At 42.5% G+C, this 19,420-nt stretch overlaps 5 protein-coding genes across 5 annotated transcripts; 3 read left to right on the top strand and 2 right to left on the bottom strand.

Annotated features, from left to right (window-relative positions):
* Window positions 1–8,130: 8,130 nt before the first annotated feature.
* K441DRAFT_310901 (ankyrin) lies at window positions 8,131–9,527 on the bottom strand. The gene is made up of 2 exons (XM_067641099.1): window positions 8,869–9,527; window positions 8,131–8,799 (listed from the first exon to the last, which is right to left on the bottom strand). Exons 1-2 carry the CDS (start codon window positions 9,423–9,425, stop codon window positions 8,316–8,318), a joined length of 1,041 nt encoding a protein of 346 aa, XP_067497975.1. The 5' UTR covers window positions 9,426–9,527; the 3' UTR covers window positions 8,131–8,315.
* A 486-nt stretch (window positions 9,528–10,013) lies between these two features.
* Window positions 10,014–11,295, top strand: K441DRAFT_681819 (Clavaminate synthase-like protein; the record flags this gene model as incomplete). Its single annotated transcript, XM_067651515.1, has 3 exons — window positions 10,014–10,782; window positions 10,897–11,046; window positions 11,105–11,295. The coding sequence occupies 3 exons, from the start codon at window positions 10,014–10,016 to the stop codon at window positions 11,293–11,295; spliced, it is 1,110 nt and encodes a 369-aa protein (XP_067497974.1).
* Window positions 11,296–12,264: 969 nt separating this feature from the next.
* On the top strand, window positions 12,265–13,268 carry K441DRAFT_310891 (uncharacterized protein). Its single transcript, XM_067641098.1, has one exon. The coding sequence runs from the start codon at window positions 12,470–12,472 to the stop codon at window positions 13,187–13,189; it is 720 nt and encodes a 239-aa protein (XP_067497973.1). The 5' UTR covers window positions 12,265–12,469; the 3' UTR covers window positions 13,190–13,268.
* Window positions 13,269–13,400: 132 nt separating this feature from the next.
* On the top strand, window positions 13,401–16,935 carry K441DRAFT_588303 (glycoside hydrolase family 38 protein; the record flags this gene model as incomplete). Its single annotated transcript, XM_067644708.1, has 5 exons — window positions 13,401–13,552; window positions 13,654–14,162; window positions 14,212–15,473; window positions 15,519–16,431; window positions 16,490–16,935. The coding sequence occupies 5 exons, from the start codon at window positions 13,401–13,403 to the stop codon at window positions 16,933–16,935; spliced, it is 3,282 nt and encodes a 1,093-aa protein (XP_067497972.1).
* A 262-nt stretch (window positions 16,936–17,197) lies between these two features.
* On the bottom strand, window positions 17,198–18,904 carry K441DRAFT_588453 (uncharacterized protein; the record flags this gene model as incomplete). Its single annotated transcript, XM_067644713.1, has 7 exons — window positions 17,198–17,226; window positions 17,283–17,313; window positions 17,371–17,487; window positions 17,544–17,573; window positions 17,627–17,819; window positions 17,879–17,984; window positions 18,121–18,904. 7 exons carry the CDS (start codon window positions 18,902–18,904, stop codon window positions 17,198–17,200), a joined length of 1,290 nt encoding a protein of 429 aa, XP_067497971.1.
* Window positions 18,905–19,420: the final 516 nt, after the last annotated feature.

Genomic DNA, 19,420 nt, shown 5'->3' with positions numbered 1-19,420 from the left:
CATTTTGGGTAGTAGTATAAGTGGTTAACGTAACGTAGTGTTACGGAGTGAGTATAAGTGGTGATAATATATAACGAAGTAGATATTATTAAGCTATGTATATAAACTGTGTAATAAGGTTAAGACGTTGCGTAAGGAAAGAAGGTAGGAAAATGGGAAGAAAGGGTATATATTGTTAACTTGGTTGCTTAGTTAATACGTGTATAGGGTAGAATAGGGTTTAGGTTGTAGTCCTAGCAGAACTTAGCAGAATTTGGTAGAACTTGGCAGAATATGGCAGAATGCCGTAGATTGCCGTTAGATTGCCATTAGATTGCCGTTAGATTACCATTTCGCGGTTAGTCTTTAATTGCTGAGTCGGTGGAAACAGGTGGACGTGTGTAAGGTATTACGAGGGTGTTCCGTAATACGGCTATTTATATTAACCCAAATAAAGTACGGGATGCCTATTATAACTATAATCGCCTAATAATAAAACTAAACTAACCCTTTATTAAATTTTAGACTTAATTCCTATACCTTATAGGAGAAGGCTAGGTTCCCCTTAAGAACTACCGATTAGACCTATATAATAAGCTAATAATCCGCCTATAAGAAAAGATTACTATAACCTTAAATAACCTACTAACCTATAATAGACTCGCAGCTTATTACCTATTATTAGACTTAAAACTAAAGTGGATTAACGCCCGCCCTAATTAGTAGAAGCGACTCTATAACGATTAAAACTCGCTAGCTATACCTATAGGAGCTAAAGTAGGAAAATAAGTTACAACTACTCTTATACTAAAGGCGGTTATAACTACGTATTAGCAAGCCTCGCCCGACTAGTTATATACTACGCTATTAACTAGTATTTACCGTAATACTCTAATTAACCCTACCTTGGCTATATACTATAACTATAATAAGTAGGGTTACTTTACCTCGTTCTGCCTGGAGCTAAAGGATATAGGTAATATTAAGGAGATAGCGGAAGGAGAAATGTCTAATAAGTCGGGAAAAGAAGAACCCTAGGGAAAGACTTCCCCCTAGGGTACCTTATCGATCTTAAAGAGATTAATCTTAGTTAGTTAATAGGTGGAAAGCATTTTATAGTTCTATATATAGTATCTTAAAATAGATATAGAGTTGATATAACCGCCTTTATTAATACTAGAGCAAATAGCTTCGCCCTTATAAATACTGCCTATATAAATAATATTGCTAAGTTTCTAAATGTAAAAGCTATCCGACTAAAAAAGCCTATTTAGGTAAAAGGCTATAATGGCTAAGCTAGTTAGCCTATTACCTACGTTTTAAAGTTATATATCGCTCTTAACGGACGACGCCAATATAGTATCCCCTTTTACATCCTAGACCTAGGGTCCTATAATATAATCCTTAGACAAAAATAGATATCCTATTTTAATATTTAGTTAAATATATAATAAAGACGGTTTGTTTGGCTAGAGGATAGACTAAAGTTACCCTCCTTTATTAGGGAGATCTAAACTAACTATAAAACACTAGCCGTAAGAGCTAACCCTATCTACTAGTAGGATGTCTAGGCCTATAACCTAGCCTTTACCTAAGAAGACGCTTACCGCGAAGCTAGAAAGAACTCCGTATTAATAAAAATACTCTTCTAAAGCATTACGTTTAAAGAGGACTTTACGTATGGAAGCGGGATAGATAGTAATATAGATAATATCTAAATTGCACGGATTTAACCGGTATAGAAAAGAACGTATTAATATAATATAAGGGATAACCTCTAAAGGATATAATAGGAGCTAAAAGGAGTAATAATAACGCTAATACCCTAGAAGTCCCTAAAGTTACGTACACCCCTATTATTAGGCAACCCCCCCACTATAGACATCGCTATAATTAGCGCTATAGTGTTCTACTTTAATATATACTAGAAGGACAATAAGGTCTTTATAATAAGCCTATATAAAATTAACTAAATTATTAATAATAAACAGGAAAGGCCAGCTAAGGAAACCGATAAGGAATTAGTTAAACGCCTTCTTCCTACTATTTATACAGACTATAAGGATACATTTTTAAAGGCGGCCTTAGATAAGTTACCTCCCTACCAGATATACAATTATAAGATTTAATTAGAAGCCAATAACTTACTAGGCTATAGCCCCCTCTACTATTAATTAATAGATAAGCTAAAAGCAATAAAGTAGTACTTAATTAATAACCTGGATAAAGGATTTATTAAGCTAAATTAAGCCCCTTTTGCTTCCCCTATTTTATTCGTAAAAAAGCTTAATAAAGGCCTTTGTTTTTATATTAACTATTTAAAGCTAAATACTATTACTTAAAAGGACCAGTACCCTATTTCTTTAATTAATAAGACCCTTATATATCTAAGCTAGGTAAAGATTTTTACTAAACTTAATATCCGCCAAGCTTTTTACTAAATTAAGATAAACCCTATATCTAAAGATTTAATAATATTCTATACCCGTTATAGTTCCTATAAATATAAAGTTCTTCCTTTTAGACTAATAAACGGATTAGCTATATACTAAAGGTATATAAATAACGTTCTTTTTAATTACCTTAATAAATTCTATACAGTATACCTAGACGACATTCTTATATACTTAGACGACGAACTTAAGTATTAAGTCTATATTATAAAGGTCCTAAAAGACTATAGAACGCGGGCTTATAAGTTAATATTAAGAAATGCGAGTTTAGGGTAAAATATATAAAATACCTCAGGTTTATTATAACTATAGAAGGAATTAAGGTTAATCCTAAAAAGGTAAAGGCAATCTATAACTAAAAGCCCCCTTATATAGTAAAAGAAATCTAATCCTTTTTTAGCTTTTATAACTTCTACTACTAGTTTATCTATAACTATAGAATTATAGTAAAACCTCTCGTATAACTAACTAGGAAGGATATACCTTTTATTTTTAATAATAGCTATATAAAAGCCTTTAAAGAGATAAAGGATTGGCTTATCTCTTCTCTAATTCTTTATTACTATAACCCGGACCTTAAATTAATGCTAAAAATAGATGCCTCTAATAGGGTTATAGCGGGAATCCTATTACAGTTATATCTAGACGGCGAATAGTACCCTATAGCTTTCTTCTTAAAGATAATAGACCTGGCTAAGTATAACTATAAAGTATATGATAAAGAAATGCTAGCTATTATTTAATTACTTTTCTAATAGCGCGTAGAGCTTAAAGGTATAAACTTCTAGATTAAGATATATATAGATTATAAAGCCCTAGAGTACTTTATAACTATAAAGTAGCTTACTAGATAATAAGCCTAGTAGGCTAAAATACTCTCCTAATTCTTCTTTACGATTATATATCGTTCTAGTAAGTAAAACTCTAAGGCTAATACCCTAACCTAATGGGAATAAGATATAGGACCCTAGGATAAGCTAAAGACCTAATATTAGACGCGCGCCCTCTTCTATCTAGAATAGCTTAACCTATAGATTTTTAAGAAGCTAGACTCCTAGTAAAACGAGCTAACACTAATAGAGGAGTCCTTAGATAAGCTAATAGGGCTAATTAACCGCCTCTTAACTGTAAACCGCACGGCTAATGCCTTAAGGGCCCTCCGTAAATAAGCTGTAAAAAAACCCCCAATTTTAAGATAGAGGAAGGATTACTCCTATACTAGGAGCGGCTTATAGTCCCTAACGTTAATAATCTATAAACTAAACTAATCTGCAAAGCTTATTGCTAAGTCTCTACGGTATACCTTAACAAGAACAAGACCTATAAAATTATTAACTACCGCTACTATTAGCCGAGAATGGTTATAGATATTAATTAATATATATGGAACTGCGAAGACTGCTAGAGAGCTATAATTCTACAGGATAAGACCCTAGGACTACTTAAGCTACTCCTAATACTAAAGCGCCCTTAGTAGTATATCTTTATAGACTTTTATAAACTACTTAGGGACCGTAATGGATATAATATAGTTATAGTTATAGTTAACCGCTTTAGTAAACGCCTATTTTTAATTCCCTGTTATAAGAACATTAATACTAAAGAGGTAGCCCGGCTATATATTTATTACGTTTACTAAATTTATAAACTACTAAATACTATTATATCTAATTATAGGCTATAGTTTATATCGGCCTTCTAGAATAAGTTTACCTAAATCCTAAGCATTAAGCTAAAGCTTTTTACGGCTTATTACCCCTAGATAGACGGTTAGACGGAGATTATAAATTAGTACCTAGACTGGAGGCTTAGGCCCTTTATTAACTATTTCTAGAATAACTAGTTTAAACTACTACCCTTAATAGACTACGCGTAAGCAACCCTACCCTATAACTCTATAGGGTTTGCCCTAATTTAGCTAGAAATGGGATACTTACCCCATATAAGCTTTAACTAAAAAAGGCTAGAAGAACCCTAGACTATATAAGAGAAGCTATTCTATGCTAAAGCCTAATAGTACGCTAAACGATTAGAGGAGGCTTAGATAGTAGCCCGTAAAACCCTAGAAAAAGCTTAGAGGTTAATAAAATAGTAGGTAAACAAACACCGTTAAGAGCCCGATTTTGCCCCTAGTAATATAGTTTAGGTTATAATAAGGAATTAGAAGACTAAACGACCTAGCCATAAGCTAGACTATTAGATAGTAGGACTATATAAGGTTCTTAAGAAGATAGGTAACTTATATAAGATAAAGCTCCCAGATTTAATTAGGGTTTACCCTATTTTCTCGCTAAATAAGTTATGGAAAGCTATAAACGACCTATTACCTAGATAAAAGAACGAGCTTCCCCTACTAGTTTAAGTAAACGGTAATAACAAATAGGAGGTTAACAAAATACTAGCCTATAAGATAGTATGGGGAACGCTAAAATACTATATTTAATAGAAGGGCTATAATCCTAACCTAACTTAATACTCTATATGGAACTTTATAGGCTGCCCCTAAAAACTTAAAGAATTCTATAATTAATACCCTAATACGCCTAAACCCCTAAAGTACCTAAATAAATAGATGAAATGCTAGTATAATAAAGATAATAAGTTACTGGAAGAATATAGGGACAAAAACGCCCTAAAGCCCTAATATAGCTATCTGCCAAATTCTACTATATTCTGCCGTTTTCTGCTAGTACTATAAAAATTTCAGATGTCTAGGAACTTTAACCGCCGGTTAAAGTTATCTAATTAGTTAGATCTATACTAAGACTTTTAGCGGCTACTCTTTTTAGCCTAGTGCTTCCACTTAGCCTATAATTGCCCTTTATACTTAGTCTGGACGTATTTATATCCCCTTTATCTCCTTATCTTATATTTTATAATACTATATTTATAAGCTTAGTACTACCCTATTTCTAACTAAGCCTAAAGGCAGGCTTTCTTTTAAAGAGGGGGGTAATATAACGGCGTTATTGTACGTTACCTACTAAATTCTACCATATTCTGCTGACCTATAATTAGCCCGCCCAAAGCTAGCGCCTTAGCGGCTTACCCTATATATTTATTTATATCGGTCCTAGTAACCCCTTTTCCTTCTCTTTAGCTTAGTATTTTTATAATATAGTATTCTACAAGCTTCGGTTTAGAAGCATTTATATAAGCCATAATAAGTTTTTATAAAAAGGTTAGTATAGAGAGGTTAATATTAGCTTTAGTAGTACTTAAGGTAGTAGGTGCTAGTGGCTTAGTATATATAGGTTTAGTAGGCCCAGAGGGCTTCTATAAAGAGGTCTTTAAGTAAAGGTTAATAGTAGCAATCTAATTTAGTTGTCGTTTAATCTTCTATAGGGCTATTACTATCTTATAAATATTGTTGTAGTTATAGCTAGCGGCTATATAACTAAGGCAATAAGTAACTTTTTTAATAAGATCCTTTTAGTCTTTAGTATTATCTTAGGTAAGGGCTCTAGTATATTCCTAGAATTTAATATAGAACTTATTAAATAATTTAGTAGGGCTTATTTTAGGGTATATAGTTTAGCTCGGTTAGTAGCTAGTAGGTTATAGTTACAATATATTAGGTTAAGATTATTAAGGACTTTTTAGTAAGACTATTACTTCTAGGGGCTACTAGTCTCCTATTAGGCAAAGAATCTATTAAATAATATACCCTTTATTCGCCCAATAATATAGCTAATCTTAATATCTTCCGTAGGAAAAAGGTAGGCACTCTAAGTTAGTTTTTTACGGATTTGTATCTTCTAGTAGCTATATTCCTTACAGTCTCCTTAAAAGACTAGAGGATTAAGGTAGTATATATTAGATCTTATAATAGTAGTTTAGGTCTAATTATTATAGCTTTTATTATCGCTGCTTTAGTAGGGGTTCCTATTAGGTAGAGCTGCTTAGCGCTAACCCTCCGTTAAGCGTTAAGTAGGTAAAGTTACTTGGGGCGTAAAGACTTAGGTGGCGTTATATATAGTAAAGAGGTATCTAGTGTTATTATAAATATACTTATTAAGCTAAGATTATAGGTATTTAATTATGCCTTCTTTTTTAGTAACTGTAGCAATTAGTATAATATTATTCTTCTTTAACTATTAGATATCGCGTTTAGATATATAGAGGTTATTTTTAGTTTCTTAACGTGTGTTATTAGCGAGCGCCTTACGAGCTTATAGGTCTTAGATAATATCGCGATCTTAGGTAGTATATATCTTAGCTTATATAAGCTTTAGGTAGTAGTTCTATAGAAGGCGGTAGTATTTATTAGGATCTTATATTACCATTTTTACAAATATCTTAGCGTCTTATATTTTGATTTTAATGGGCGGTAGCCCTTTTATTTACTTATCCGTAGTTATATAGTTAATAAAAGATAAAATATTATTAGTATCTATCTCCTTAGGGGTTAAGGCTAATAAATCGAATTCTCCTAGGATTAATTAGCGTTGTAGGTTAAGTATAGGTATTAAATTATTCTTTAGGTTTAATATAGTAACTAATAAGGAATATTGTTTTACTATTATGGGTTCCTTAGAAGTATAAAGTAAGGTAATTCGTAGATACGCTGCTTTTAGTAGCACCTATAGTATTATAAAGACGTAGAATTGGTTATAGGCTAAGCGTTAGTAGTAAAAAGTCGCAATGTAATGTTATAGAACGAGGGCAGTGGCTACAGAGCGTATGTATTCGAGGAGTCTATAAGACGTTACGCGATCGATTATAAGGGTCGAGGGCGTAAGGAGGTAATATACCTACGCGTAGCTGACATAAGCTGTACGCGAGGTGTACGCAAGAGCACGGGGCTCTCCTATGGAGGCCCCTGCGGTGGGGTTCCGTAATACCAAAATATCCTAAGCCCCTACCTTTTAACCTCCTACTAGATAACTTACTTTATATACGCGCTGGTTACTAAGCAGCTATAGTAAAGTTGTATACTATATTAGGGTAATATCCCGTATAGTATAGAAGGCGACTTTAAAGTCTAGCTCCTTTATATTTAATATCTTATTAAATATATTAAAATATAGCTCCTAGATAAGGCGGTCCAACTTTATAGTAAAAAACTCTACTAGTATAACTTCTCCTTAAATATAGCTAAGTTATAAATTCTCCGTAACTATATCTAATAATACTCGCTGTTATTTCTTAATATAATTATACTAACAATGCCTAATTCTAACCCCTCTATTATCCGCATTATCTACTCTAACCTAGGTAAATAAGAATTAGGTAAAGCTTTAACCCTCTTATTTTAAAGTATTAACTACGGCTTATAACTTCTTTGCGCGCTACTACTATCTCCTACTTTAGTTTAATAAGGGAAGTTTAGGCTTACTAGTACTAGGTTAGCTATTATTATCTATTTAGTTATTACTATTAGAGGAATCTTTAAATATATTAATAAGGTATTCTAGCGGGCTAAAAAGGCTAAAAAAGCTAAATATAGGACTTTAAGCGTCCTGCTCGGATATACGCCTATTAGGGGGATGGTTGGGCTCCATTATAAATAAAATATATAAAGTAGGAGATAAGCTTTTAAATAGAGGTATTAGCGAGCTAAGTAGCGCTATATTAGGGGTTGAAGTATAACATTAAAGGCGATATAACTATTATCTACTAGTGAGGCTGTACAGTCCTTACAAAACGCGCCTATAATCTCTCAGACCCTTAGAGAGGAATTCACCTCGGCGCTCTATAATTGGCTGCTGAAGATAGCGCAAGCGCTAATGCCTGCGGCGTACATTAGGCTACGGCGCCGGTCGCTAATTGGCTTAGGAGTTTGCAGGAGTCACAGGGGTTATAGAGGTGTGGCGGTGCCAGCCGCTGATTGGCTCAGGAGTTTGCAGGAGGTGAGGTGGATTTTCTCTCCGAGGGTCTGAGTCAACTGAGATAAGGCTTCCTATACTTTCTATACTCCTCCACCAAACCCACCCGATCTCTCCTAATCGCATCCTGAATCGCACTCCTTCCCCACTTCCCTTCCGCATACGGATCCGCTCCGTGCTCCAACAAACACTTTACCTCCTCCGTCACAACACCCCACTGGTCTGCATGGCGGAGTACCTGCCCCTTCCCCCTCCAGGATGAGTCGTTGTCGTCCGCGTTGGGGTCAAGACCGAGCTTAATGAGGTGTTGAAGCATGGGGACACGTTCACCGGGGCGAGAAGGTAATGAGCCGCCAGCGGCTGAGTGGAGTGGAATGGCGTTGGAGAGGTTGGCGCCGTTGGTGAGGAGGAGGTCGAATATTGCAGGGGTGGATTTGGCGGCTGCGCTGCTCAGTATGTTGTCGGTATTTGGGTCGGGGCGGGCGCCGTGGGAGAGAAGCCATTTTATGAGGGGTTCGTTATTGCGGTGTATGGCGGAGCTGGGTCGGTTGAGGAGTCGTTAGTGGGTGTTCACCTAAGAGCAAGAGAACGAGGGATATCCTACGTACGTAAGGACGATAAAGCTTTGGGGAAGATTGTCGTTCATAGTGAATCCGTGATTAAGTAGGACTTCAAAAACCTCGATAGACTTCGCTCTCTGTAGCGTGTTGGTATCCCATCTGGCCCCGTTTTCGAGGAGATAAAGAACCACCGCGACATTGTCTGCTTCCGCCGCCTTGGTGAGACCGAGTGTTAGGGAGCCGTCAGTCCCATCGCGCGTTTGGGCGAGATTCTTGACGAGTTCCCGACCACCGGCTTTGCAGGCTTCGAGGAATGATGGGAGTGAAGGATCGTAAGGGTTTCTGAGGTTTGCGCTGGCTATGTAGGCAGGAAGGGAATAGTTAGGTCGGGATTTCTCGTTCCCCTTTTCCTCTATATCTTTTCTTCCAAACATCATCCCACACCTCACCTTTTCAGGTTCTCGATAACTTATCATGTTTGGCTGAATTTGGGTTAGATATGAGTGCTCGCATGGGCGATAGAAGTCCTGCGGTGGTTTTTCAAATTCCGCATGTTTTAGATCCGTGCATTCGGAGACCTCTTTGGGGGATGTCTCATAAGTCATTGTTAAGTTTGGAAGTAGATATCGGTATAAGTTATACTAAACTTTTGGAGTGCCGGGGTCGGGTAAAAAAGAGGACAGCAGTAAGCTAATATCCTGGCACTGTAAGAGCACCCGAATCATATGCTGAGATTTTACTGCTTTTAACTGGGCCGAGCGGCGTTGGGTGCACGAACCACTCTTATCGATAAGGACCTCAACCCGTTGAGGCGCAACGCTGAAGCCAGCTTGAGGACCGTGCAGGAATACCGTGTACTCGAGGCATCAACAGAGCATGAATTAGCTAGCAATTTACACCCAAATCAATGNCAGAAAATTCCTAGAACATCCAATGACATCGACTATGTGAAATGGAAGGATCCTCGCACCAAAAGCTCAACTCTAAGGACTAGGCCTAGATAGCTATCTACAGGCAATTTGAATAATCTCACGGTTGCTGCAGTTCTCATCACGAAAGTTCGAATGAGGGCCTCCTATTGGCTAATCCTTATCGATATGTTGCGCCAGAATCAACGGGGCAAGGGATACCTCTCCTTGGCACTGAAGCTGCACATAGACACCTCGAAAATCCAATCCTTTGACTGCCATCGCATGGACCCAACCAAGTATACTAGCCGCGCCATTCCCCGGATCTCGCTTCGCGACTTTGACGCCCGAGTCGACGAGATAACAGCGGAACTGGTATGTGCCGCTGAAACAAATGGCTTTTTCTCCCTCAAACATACTGGTATCTCAGTTGAAGAGATCGAAAACATGTTCAAGCACTCAAAGCAGTTCTTCGCTTTGCCAGACGGCTCGAAGGCGACCGTTCCATGGTCAGCTAAGAACGTGGGATGGGAAAAGAACGCACAGATCCGGCCATCGACTGGTACGGCGGATATGAAAGAGTCGTATCAGCTACAATTCGGTATGTATTTTTGCGCTATTTTTGGTAATGAATGGATGCCGATTATCATGGACCGCGTAGGCGAGAATATGAAAGATAGTTGGATTAGTGAAGATGAGCTACCGAGCTTCAAAGACACCGCATTGGATTTCATGCAGCGTACACAAGCGGTATCCGAGAGATTGATGCTCTGCTTTGCCCGCGGTCTCGGATTCACAGACGATTATTTCGTCAAAGCCCACGATGTTTCTCAGCCTGATTCCCAAACAACGCTGCGTTTGCTTCATTACTTCGCCGTCGATAAGAGTGTCAGAGTCCCCGAAGGTTACTTCCGCGCCGGTGCTCATGCAGATTGGGGTTTCCTGACTCTGCTGTTTCAGCGTCCTGGCCAGAGTGGGCTTGAGATCTGCCCAGGCCGTGAGGTAGTCTCAGACTTCGGTATTGGTGATGAGTGGACTAAAGTCGATTTTGAGGGTAAGTTCCCAACCCCTGACTATTCTTAATCGTCCTTTCGCCTGATCCATCGGCTTCGTATGGCTCGAGGATCATCTAATTTGGCGCCCAACCTTTGCTCACGCTTCTCTACAGCTGGCGACATCGTCTGCAATATTGGCGACTTGCTCATGTCGTGGTCCGATGATCGCTTCAAGTCCACGTTTCATCGTGTGCGCGCGCCCATGGATCCCGAGACGGATTACTACGGACCGAGATATAGTATTGCGTTCTTCAACCAACCCTGTAAGTATCCACTAATGGTTTCTATTGGTCAGTACGTCAAAGTTAACAACATGAATAGGTAGCAGTTGCACAATCCAAGGGCCGTTAAAGAAATACCCTGCCGTGACAGGAGAGGAGTTTACGCGTAGTGCAATGAATCGGAATTTTGCTGCTCTCAAAGCGAAAAAAGATGTCATGGCCGCTGAAGCAGAGAAGTCCGACCAGCAAATTGCTAGCGCCATGTCTAGGGAAGTGCGAATTAAGGCGTGAGTTAGAAGTGTTTAATTTGAGCCGCATGAGAATACAAGGTTCAGGTCTCGTACTTTCTTTTCGTGGTTCTTTACATCACCTACTTCTCGTGCCAAAAACAAGCGACCAGTTCATGCATATTCCTTTCTTTGGATCACATTAATCGCGCATTTTCTGAAAACGGTAGGGGCGTTCTCGTATTTCCTATGCTAAGCGTCAAGCCTTGACATGGAGACCGGTGTGATGGAGAGGTAGCCAACTCTCGTGTTTGCGAGAATTTGTTAATCAGGCTGAAGACCTCAAAAAAAAAATTCCTCCACATCATCTCGCTCTGGGCAACACGTGATAATAGTAGAGGCACAAGGCTTCCATTTGCCTGGTTTTTATTGCTGACTATATAACTCTGACGAGCCCGCAATGAGTTGTATATACTCAAGCTGGACGGGGAAATGGGTAGCTCTAAACCACAATCCGGCCGGACTCCGGACGAATATTGTAAGGATATAGCTTTAACGGCGCAGAGAATACCAGCATTCAAGCGACTCGACGAATTTTTGAAGCAGCCGCAACGGCCGCATGTCAGCTCAACAACTATCACCCGGGTTCGATTTCTCGATGGTGTGAAACCGCAGATTGAGCAAAACTGCTCTCTAGCAGATTTAACCCGTCATGCGCCTAATTCTGCAGAAAGTGATATCTTCATATGGAAGATATTAACCCTGAAGTCATTGCTCTCCTTGGAGGTCGTTTCGATGTGGACCCACAGTTCTTCTTGGATCATATAGATAATTCGCGATGGTATTGTCTAGGAGACATTGAGAAACACCTTCCAGCCCTAAAGTCAGCTAAGGTGGAGTCACAATTTCTTCGTTTTCGATTCATCAGTCCTCGAGAGTTGATCCTGAAAGAACCAATTCAAGTAGTTAGCGGTCGAATCGAGCCAGATCCAGAAAGTACCAGAGTTTCTCGAGTGGGCGGCGCTTTGAATCCTACTGAACGAGACGGAGCACGGCTTTTTCCTCTTGTTTTAACGAGACAATCCGTTGCCGTTTGGTTTGATGCATCGAAAGATAGTGATGGCTGGAAAACCGGTATAGATCAATATAGTGGCTAAAATTGATTAGGTGTAATTCTTCTAGACCCAGCCTTCCAACCAGAGAAATCTTTAGGACAGTGTTTGAATCCTTCTTACCGGATGTTTGCTCCAAGAAATTCCGAGGACATCGATCCGTCTTACTGCGCTTCATTTATCAACTGCTTGCGCCAAGATGAAAACTTAAACAAGGGTGGTATCCCAAGTCCATTTGTTCTTCTGAAAGACCTTTATCGCATAATCGCCTCCGAATGGATCGTTGTAAACACTTGCTGGGAGCGGGAATTGAACACGATCGAATGGCGTTTGGAGAGAGAAGAACCTCGGTTGGAGAACCTTGACAGATATTTGAAAAGTCTTTTCATCTCACGTCGACGTATCACGTTGTATGAGACGTTAGTTCAGGACCAGTTAAGCGCTTGTCGCGTGCATGGTCGGAAGTTCTGGGACAAGTCGTCTACTGCTGATGAATCCGAGGCCGTGGCAAATACGGTCGACACTCTCGAAATGGATTTCGAATTCGTCGCTAATCTTCTCCAGAGAAATGCGGAGCGCGTCGCAAGGAACATAAATCTTCTTACTGCCCTCATCTCGGTGGAGGAAAGCCGGGTTGGTATCGCAAAGAGCAAGAGATTAGAAGCATTAACGGTTGCAGCAACAGTCTTTTTGCCTTTTACACTCGTAGCGTCAATTATGAGCATGAATGGGGCATTTGCTCCTGGACAAGCAAAGCACTGGGTGTTTTGGGCTTTTTCCATTCCGATCTCACTGGTTGTCGTTACATTTCATCTAATATATAGAAAGGTCGGTAGCGTAAAATGAAAAGAAGCCCACAGATTGAACGTAGAATAGGGCATAGTGAGGTATAGAATGACTTGTGATCTGGTAGGATATGTCCAGTGTAAGTGGGTGAGTGTTGAGTCGTTCGAGCTTGGGCCACCCCGGGTGGTTGCCGGGCGGGGTTGAAGCGGAGCTGTTGATGCAAGGTACCTGCATCAGCATAACCACCAACAACCTCTATCCTCTCTCCACGATGGGAGGAGAAACAAACTCTAAGATGGTTCTCTCCAACATATACCCGAAGCTCGCAGCTGGTCCTGTGGGCAAGCAGATCCATTCCATCTACGCAGATCGCCTCCGACAGTTTACGAGCGATGGCCAATACAGAGAGCAAGGATTGCTCCCGTACGTGTTCCTCCCATCATATCTAAGAGCATGCTTGCTATGCAAAGATCTGTCAGGACGTGTAAATGTACCCTGAAAGTCAAAGCTAACTATCCATTCAGAAAGATATACGAGGGAAGAGCTTCTGGGGGTGACCACGTCAAGCTCTCCGTATACTCCCCTCCAGACCTTTCCCGACCCACTTTCAAAGAGGCCACCTCTCACAAATTCTCTCCTACAAAAGTAGGCGAATCCTTTGGTCCCAGTTGGTCGACACATTGGTTCCGTGTCCAATTGAAAGTGCCATCTCAGCTCCGAGACAAGGACCACCTCGAATTCCACTGGGATGCAAACAATGAGGGCATGATATGGACCGAATCTGGGGAAGTCGTTCATGGCCTTACTGGCGGTGGAGAAAGGACAGAGTGGATACTACCTAAGAAGTTCGCAGATGGGAAAGAGCACGTCTTTTACGTCGAGATGGCCTGTAACGGCATGTTTGGAAATGCTCCTGGTGGGGATTCAATCCAACCTCCCAACCAAAATCGCTACTTTCAGCTCCATACAGCGGATATCGTTGCCATAAACCTAGGGGCAAGGGCGCTTTATGTTGATTTCTGGATCATTGGCGGTATACTTTCCCTAATCCGATGGCATGATCATGACTTACAAGCATTTAGACGCATCAAGGGAATTCCCACAAGACTCTTGGGAAGCCCATGAAGCCCAGCAAATCTGCAATTCAATCGTAGACTGTTTCATTGCGGGCAATGGAAGCAAGCAGTCCATCTTGGATTGCCGAAAGATTGCTAGACAATATCTGGGTGACAGCGTAGACTCTTCCAAAGTCTACGATAGTGATAAGGAGGCGATCGTCAGTGGGATTGGACACTGCCATATTGATACTTGCTGGCTTTGGCCGTGGGCCGAGACAAAGCGCAAGGTGGCGCGGTCTTGGTCTAATCAATGCGATCTCATGGATCGATATCCCGAGCTACGTTTCTGTGCTTCGCAGGCGCAACAGTACAAATGGCTAGAAATGCACTATCCATCTGTGTTTGATCGTGTCAAGGGCAAGGTGAAGAAGGGTACATTCCAGCCGATTGGAGGAAGCTGGGTTGAGCATGACACGAACATGCCGAGTGGAGAATCCCTTGTTCGACAATTTCTGTACGGCCAGCGATTTTTCGAGAGTCATTTTGGACAGCGTTGCACTACCTTCTGGCTCCCTGATACCTTTGGTTACTCCACCCAGCTTCCACAAATCTGTCAGCTTGCTGGGATGAAGAGGTTTTTCACTCAGAAGTTAAGCTGGAACAATATCAACAACTTCCCTCATACGACTTTCAACTGGGTATCACTTGATGGTAGCCAGGTGATTTGCCACATGGCACCTTCAGAAACGTACACTGCAGAAGCCCATTTCGGAGATGTCAGGCGCAGTGTCACACAACATAAATCACTAGACCAAGACCATACCTCCCTTCTGGTCTTTGGCAAAGGGGATGGAGGGGGTGGGCCTACCTTCCAGCACATCGAGAAGCTTAGGCGATGCCGTGGCATTAGTGATAAGATTGGTCTATTGCCTCGAGTCAAAATGGGCGAATCCGTTGAGGACTTCTTCGACAGACTAGAGAAGAAGGCAGAAGAAGGCACAGAATATGTGACTTGGTATGGTGAGCTGTACTTTGAGCTTCATCGCGGCACCTATACTACCCAAGCAAACAACAAACGGAACAATCGCAACTCTGAAATCATGTTACGTGATGTCGAATATTTGGCGACGCTCGCGAGTGTAAAGGATACAGTCAAAAGCACCAAATCCTTGTACAGATATCCGAAAAAGGATATCGACGATATGTGGGAGGCTGTCCTTCTTTGTCAGTTCCATGACTGCTTACCTGGCAGCTCTATTGAAATGTGCTACGATGATTCTGACGAGGTATGTGGTCCGGTTGCTTGCAATGGCAATGCTAAAATTCCATAGCTTTACGCCAAAGTCTTCAATACTGGCGAAAAGCTGTTATCGGACGCAATGTCCGAGCTTGGTTTTGATGACAAGCCGTCCAAGGAAAGTAAATTGGTTGCAGTCAATACCCTACCATGGGCACGTACCGAGGTCACAAAACTACCAGCAATGGCTAGCTCTCCTCAATACGGCCTCGCAAACGGGGAGATGGGCATCGTAGAAGTCAGGCCTCTGGATTCAACCCACTCTGCCGCCACCGCATCTATAAAAGAAGTCAAAAAGGGCGTGTACCAACTTTCCAACAGCCAGTATCGCGTTGAAGTCTCCGATGGCGTCATCACCTCTCTCTACGATATAGCTGCCAAGCGCGAGATTATCCCCAAAGGCAAGAAGGCCAACCAGCTTCTCATCTTTGATGATAAACCACTATACTGGCAGGCCTGGGATGTTGAGGTCTACCATCTTGATTCTCGCCAGGAGCTGCATTCCAGCAAGACTCGGATCACGGAGCATGACCCCCACCGCGTTAGTGTCGAGGTTGAGACAAAGATCGGCTCAGAGAGTTGGGTCAAGACAACCATCAGCCTATCGGCAGCGGTCGGAAACCACCCCTCATATGTTGAAATGGCCAGCGAAATTGAGTGGCGTGAAACCATGAAGTTTTTAAAGGTCGAGTTCCCGGTGGATATCGTGAACCAGGAAGCGTCATACGAGACCCAATTCGGCATTGTCAAGCGGCCTACACATTACAATACCACCTGGGACATGGCCAAATTCGAAGTCTGCTGCCACAAATGGGCCGACTTGTCCGAGGCCGGGTACGGCGTCTCGATCCTGAACGACTCCAAGTACGGCTTCGCGACGTGCGGAAATCTCATGCGGCTGAGCCTGCTGAGGGCGCCCAAGGCGCCGGATGCACATGCTGATATGGGTACGTTATATATGATTTCGTAGTTTGATTGCAGAATTCTGTTAATATGAGAATCTAGGCCGCCACCACATCCGCTACGCCATCCTCCCGCACGCTGGTCCTCTCTCATCGACGACAGTCCGCACGGCATTCGCTTTCAACAGCCCTCTCAAGGTCGCTTCTCACCCTTCTCCCAGCACCGTATCGCCTCTTCTCTCCTCTATCCGTATCTCAGGCGCGCCGAACCTTGTTATCGACACCATCAAGCGTGGCGAAGATGACGAGGATGTTAGCCGTGGTGAGCTGCCGAAGAGGAAAGGCCGGAGCGTGGTGTGCAGAGTGTATGATGCGATGGGTGGGAAGAGCAAGGGGGTATTGGAGTGGGGAGTTCTGCCTGTGAAGAAAGTCACGAAGTGTAACGTACTCGAGGATGATGAAGATGAGATTCAAATCGCAAGTGATGGGAAGGGAGTCGAGATTGAGATCAGGGCGTTTGAGGTGGCAACTTTTAGGCTGCAATTGTAAGGATACTATGGCATGAACGGCCAATGGAATGAATCGTAGCATTTGTGGTTGTGTCTCTTTTCTGCCGTTTTATCAAAATAGGAATCACTCATACATAGGCTACGAACGCAAGCGCAGAAAAATGTAACCCCTTTCTCTTTGCTATATTCAATTATTAGGTGTCGTAAAATTCATGCTAAAAAAAAGTCCCCGGAGCTCCAGTTTTGACCAGCTCTCATATCCTCCTATCTACATATCGGATTTTTGGCTGTAAGAAGCCAGCCTAACGGATACGGTCCAGCCGTGCGCGGTCTATTTCCAGTTGTGTTAGCCTCCGTATGGTTATGGTTCTTGTGGAAAATACTTACTCATGGCGATTTGATCATCAACCTTGTCGGTCTGGTAATATACTCGTTAGAACCACCATATAAATATGTTTATGGAGTGTTGACTCACCTTGCCAGTGATGCGGTCGATGTGCTTGTTCTGCTCATCAACCTCTTGGCCCATTGCACGTCCAAGGCCGTTCAAACGCTTAGCAGCGCCGTGGAGAGCATCGAGATTAGCGTCAATCTGTTGAGAGGGTAAGCATACGCAGCAATTGCAGTTGGCTGGGTATTCAATCATACCTCATTTTCCATTTCATCGTCCTCGGAGTCCTGCCGTGCGTTTAGCATGGTAAATCTCTCAGTAGCAGTCAAGAGAAACCTACAGCCTCAAACTGGTATTTCGCACGCTCCGCTAGGGTGGCCTTATTCATCGGTTGCCTCGTCGGATTTCCGTTCAAATCCCGTCCAGCTTGCTGAGCTCGTGCCTGACTTTCGTACGCGGCTTGACGGGTAGTATCACGTTGCTCACGTTCCTTGCGATGGGTGTCCATGATGGCGGCATCCCGTGCCTCGCGCCTAAATTTCCGTTAAGCACTTGTGATTCGGCTTTGACGTGAGGCTTCTTGAAAGTATACCTGGCTTCTGATGTGAAGGGATTTCCCACATGCATGGCGAACATGCTCTTATTGAGTGTCTTGAGTTCGCGAGCCTTTTCTTCTGCAATGCGGTTCTGGGAGGATGCTACATGAATGTATTAGCTTTGTGCATATGTTAAGTCAATGCATCAAAAAGCAGTAGAGCATCATGCAACACAACAATCTGTCTTGCAGTTTCTCTGCGCTTAACGGCCGAGGATGGGATCATTCAAAAAGCTTACCAAGGTCTAAGTTTCGCTCTGTGTTGTGAATTCGCTCGCCTTGTGCTCCCAGACGTGCAAGGGTATCGCGGCCTGTCTCTTCCGCCTGCTGAGCCAACCTCAAGGCGTTGCGAGTAGACGAAACATCCTGTTGCTTAATGAACTTAATCTCCTGCTTCGTGGCAGAGATATCTTCCTCTTCTTGCTCCTCCTGGGTGAGCTCCCGGTCTCCATACGCTCCGTATCCTTGGCTAGCTTCTGTACCATAGCCTCCAGCACCACCCGGAGCACCATTATATGCTCCGCCTGGCTGAGAGGCCTGCGGTTGCTGCTGCTGCTGCTGGTATCTTTGGGCGGCACCGCCAAATAATGCATCACGACCAGCATCGGTATCCTGGCTATCGGCTCTTCCTAGCCCACCATAGCCGCCTAGACCATAGCGGGAAGAAGGAGCCTGTTCAGTAGCACCCCCACCATACCTGCTGGCACCGTAACCGCCCTGGTTTCCGCCGGCTTGTCCACTGTATCCCCCCCCATAGCCCCCTCCGTAGCCGCCCGCAGGAACAGGGCTCTTATCTTTTCGGAAGGAGTCGTTGGATCCATTGTACGGTGGTGGTGCTGCTGAACCGTATGGGTCTTGCTTGGCGTAGGGATCTGATTTTTGAGGGCCGTTGGTGGGTTGGGCATAAGGGTTGGAGGAGGGAGCAACTTTGTCTTTGGATTTGGTGCGAGAGCCAAAGAGAGCGGAGCGGTTGGCATCGTCGTCAGCAACGTCGCCTTTCTTGCCAAAGCCAAACTTCTTCATTGTGAGGCAGGTAGGGGCGGGAGGAGACTGGAGATGTTCTTGGTAACGAGAGCAAGGCAGATAAGTGGGGTAAGAAGCAAGGCGGACGGTGGGTGAAGTGAGTGAAGGAGGTGGTTAGGGTCGTGGAAGAGATTGTAAAGGACAATAGGCGTGATTCAGTTCAATTCGCGTGCGTCAAGGGGAGGGTTGAAGGCGTTTCAGACAGCTGAAAGCTGAGGGTCAGCGTCGTCGCAAGAGTGGCTGAGTATCGTTTGTGCCGCTTGCAAGCACAGCCACAACTCATAAGTACGCGCACAGGCACGGTACTTCACAACTAAATATTAGGAGTAACTGGCAGCCTTTTTGATGAAGACTTTTCTAACCTTTCTGACTTTAAGACTCCGTTATAGCTGTCTACAATCCTTGCTACGCGAATAGGAGTTGGTCCTTCACGAGGGCCTTGACCAGAAAGAATAGGATCTTTGTCTAGCAATGATTAAACGACTCAAATTTCGCGCCCTCCCTCCAGACTCGCGC

Source organism: Cenococcum geophilum (genome assembly GCF_001692895.1).
Source record: "Cenococcum geophilum 1.58 unplaced genomic scaffold K441scaffold_67, whole genome shotgun sequence".
NCBI classification, from domain to species: Eukaryota; Fungi; Ascomycota; class Dothideomycetes; order Gloniales; family Gloniaceae; genus Cenococcum; species Cenococcum geophilum.
The sequence above is the reverse complement of the archived record's forward strand: the minus strand, read 5'-3'. Positions and strand labels throughout refer to the sequence as shown.

Coding starts and splice junctions, on each gene's coding strand:
- K441DRAFT_310901 (XM_067641099.1), bottom strand. CDS start 9,425: ATGACTTATGAGACATCCCCCAAAGAGGTCTCCGAATGCACGGATCTA. Junction 8,800..8,868: donor CAAAGCTTTATCGTCCTTAC/GTACGTAGGATA, acceptor CAACCGACCCAG/CTCCGCCATACACCGCAATA.
- K441DRAFT_310891 (XM_067641098.1), top strand. CDS start 12,470: ATGTTTGCTCCAAGAAATTCCGAGGACATCGATCCGTCTTACTGCGCT.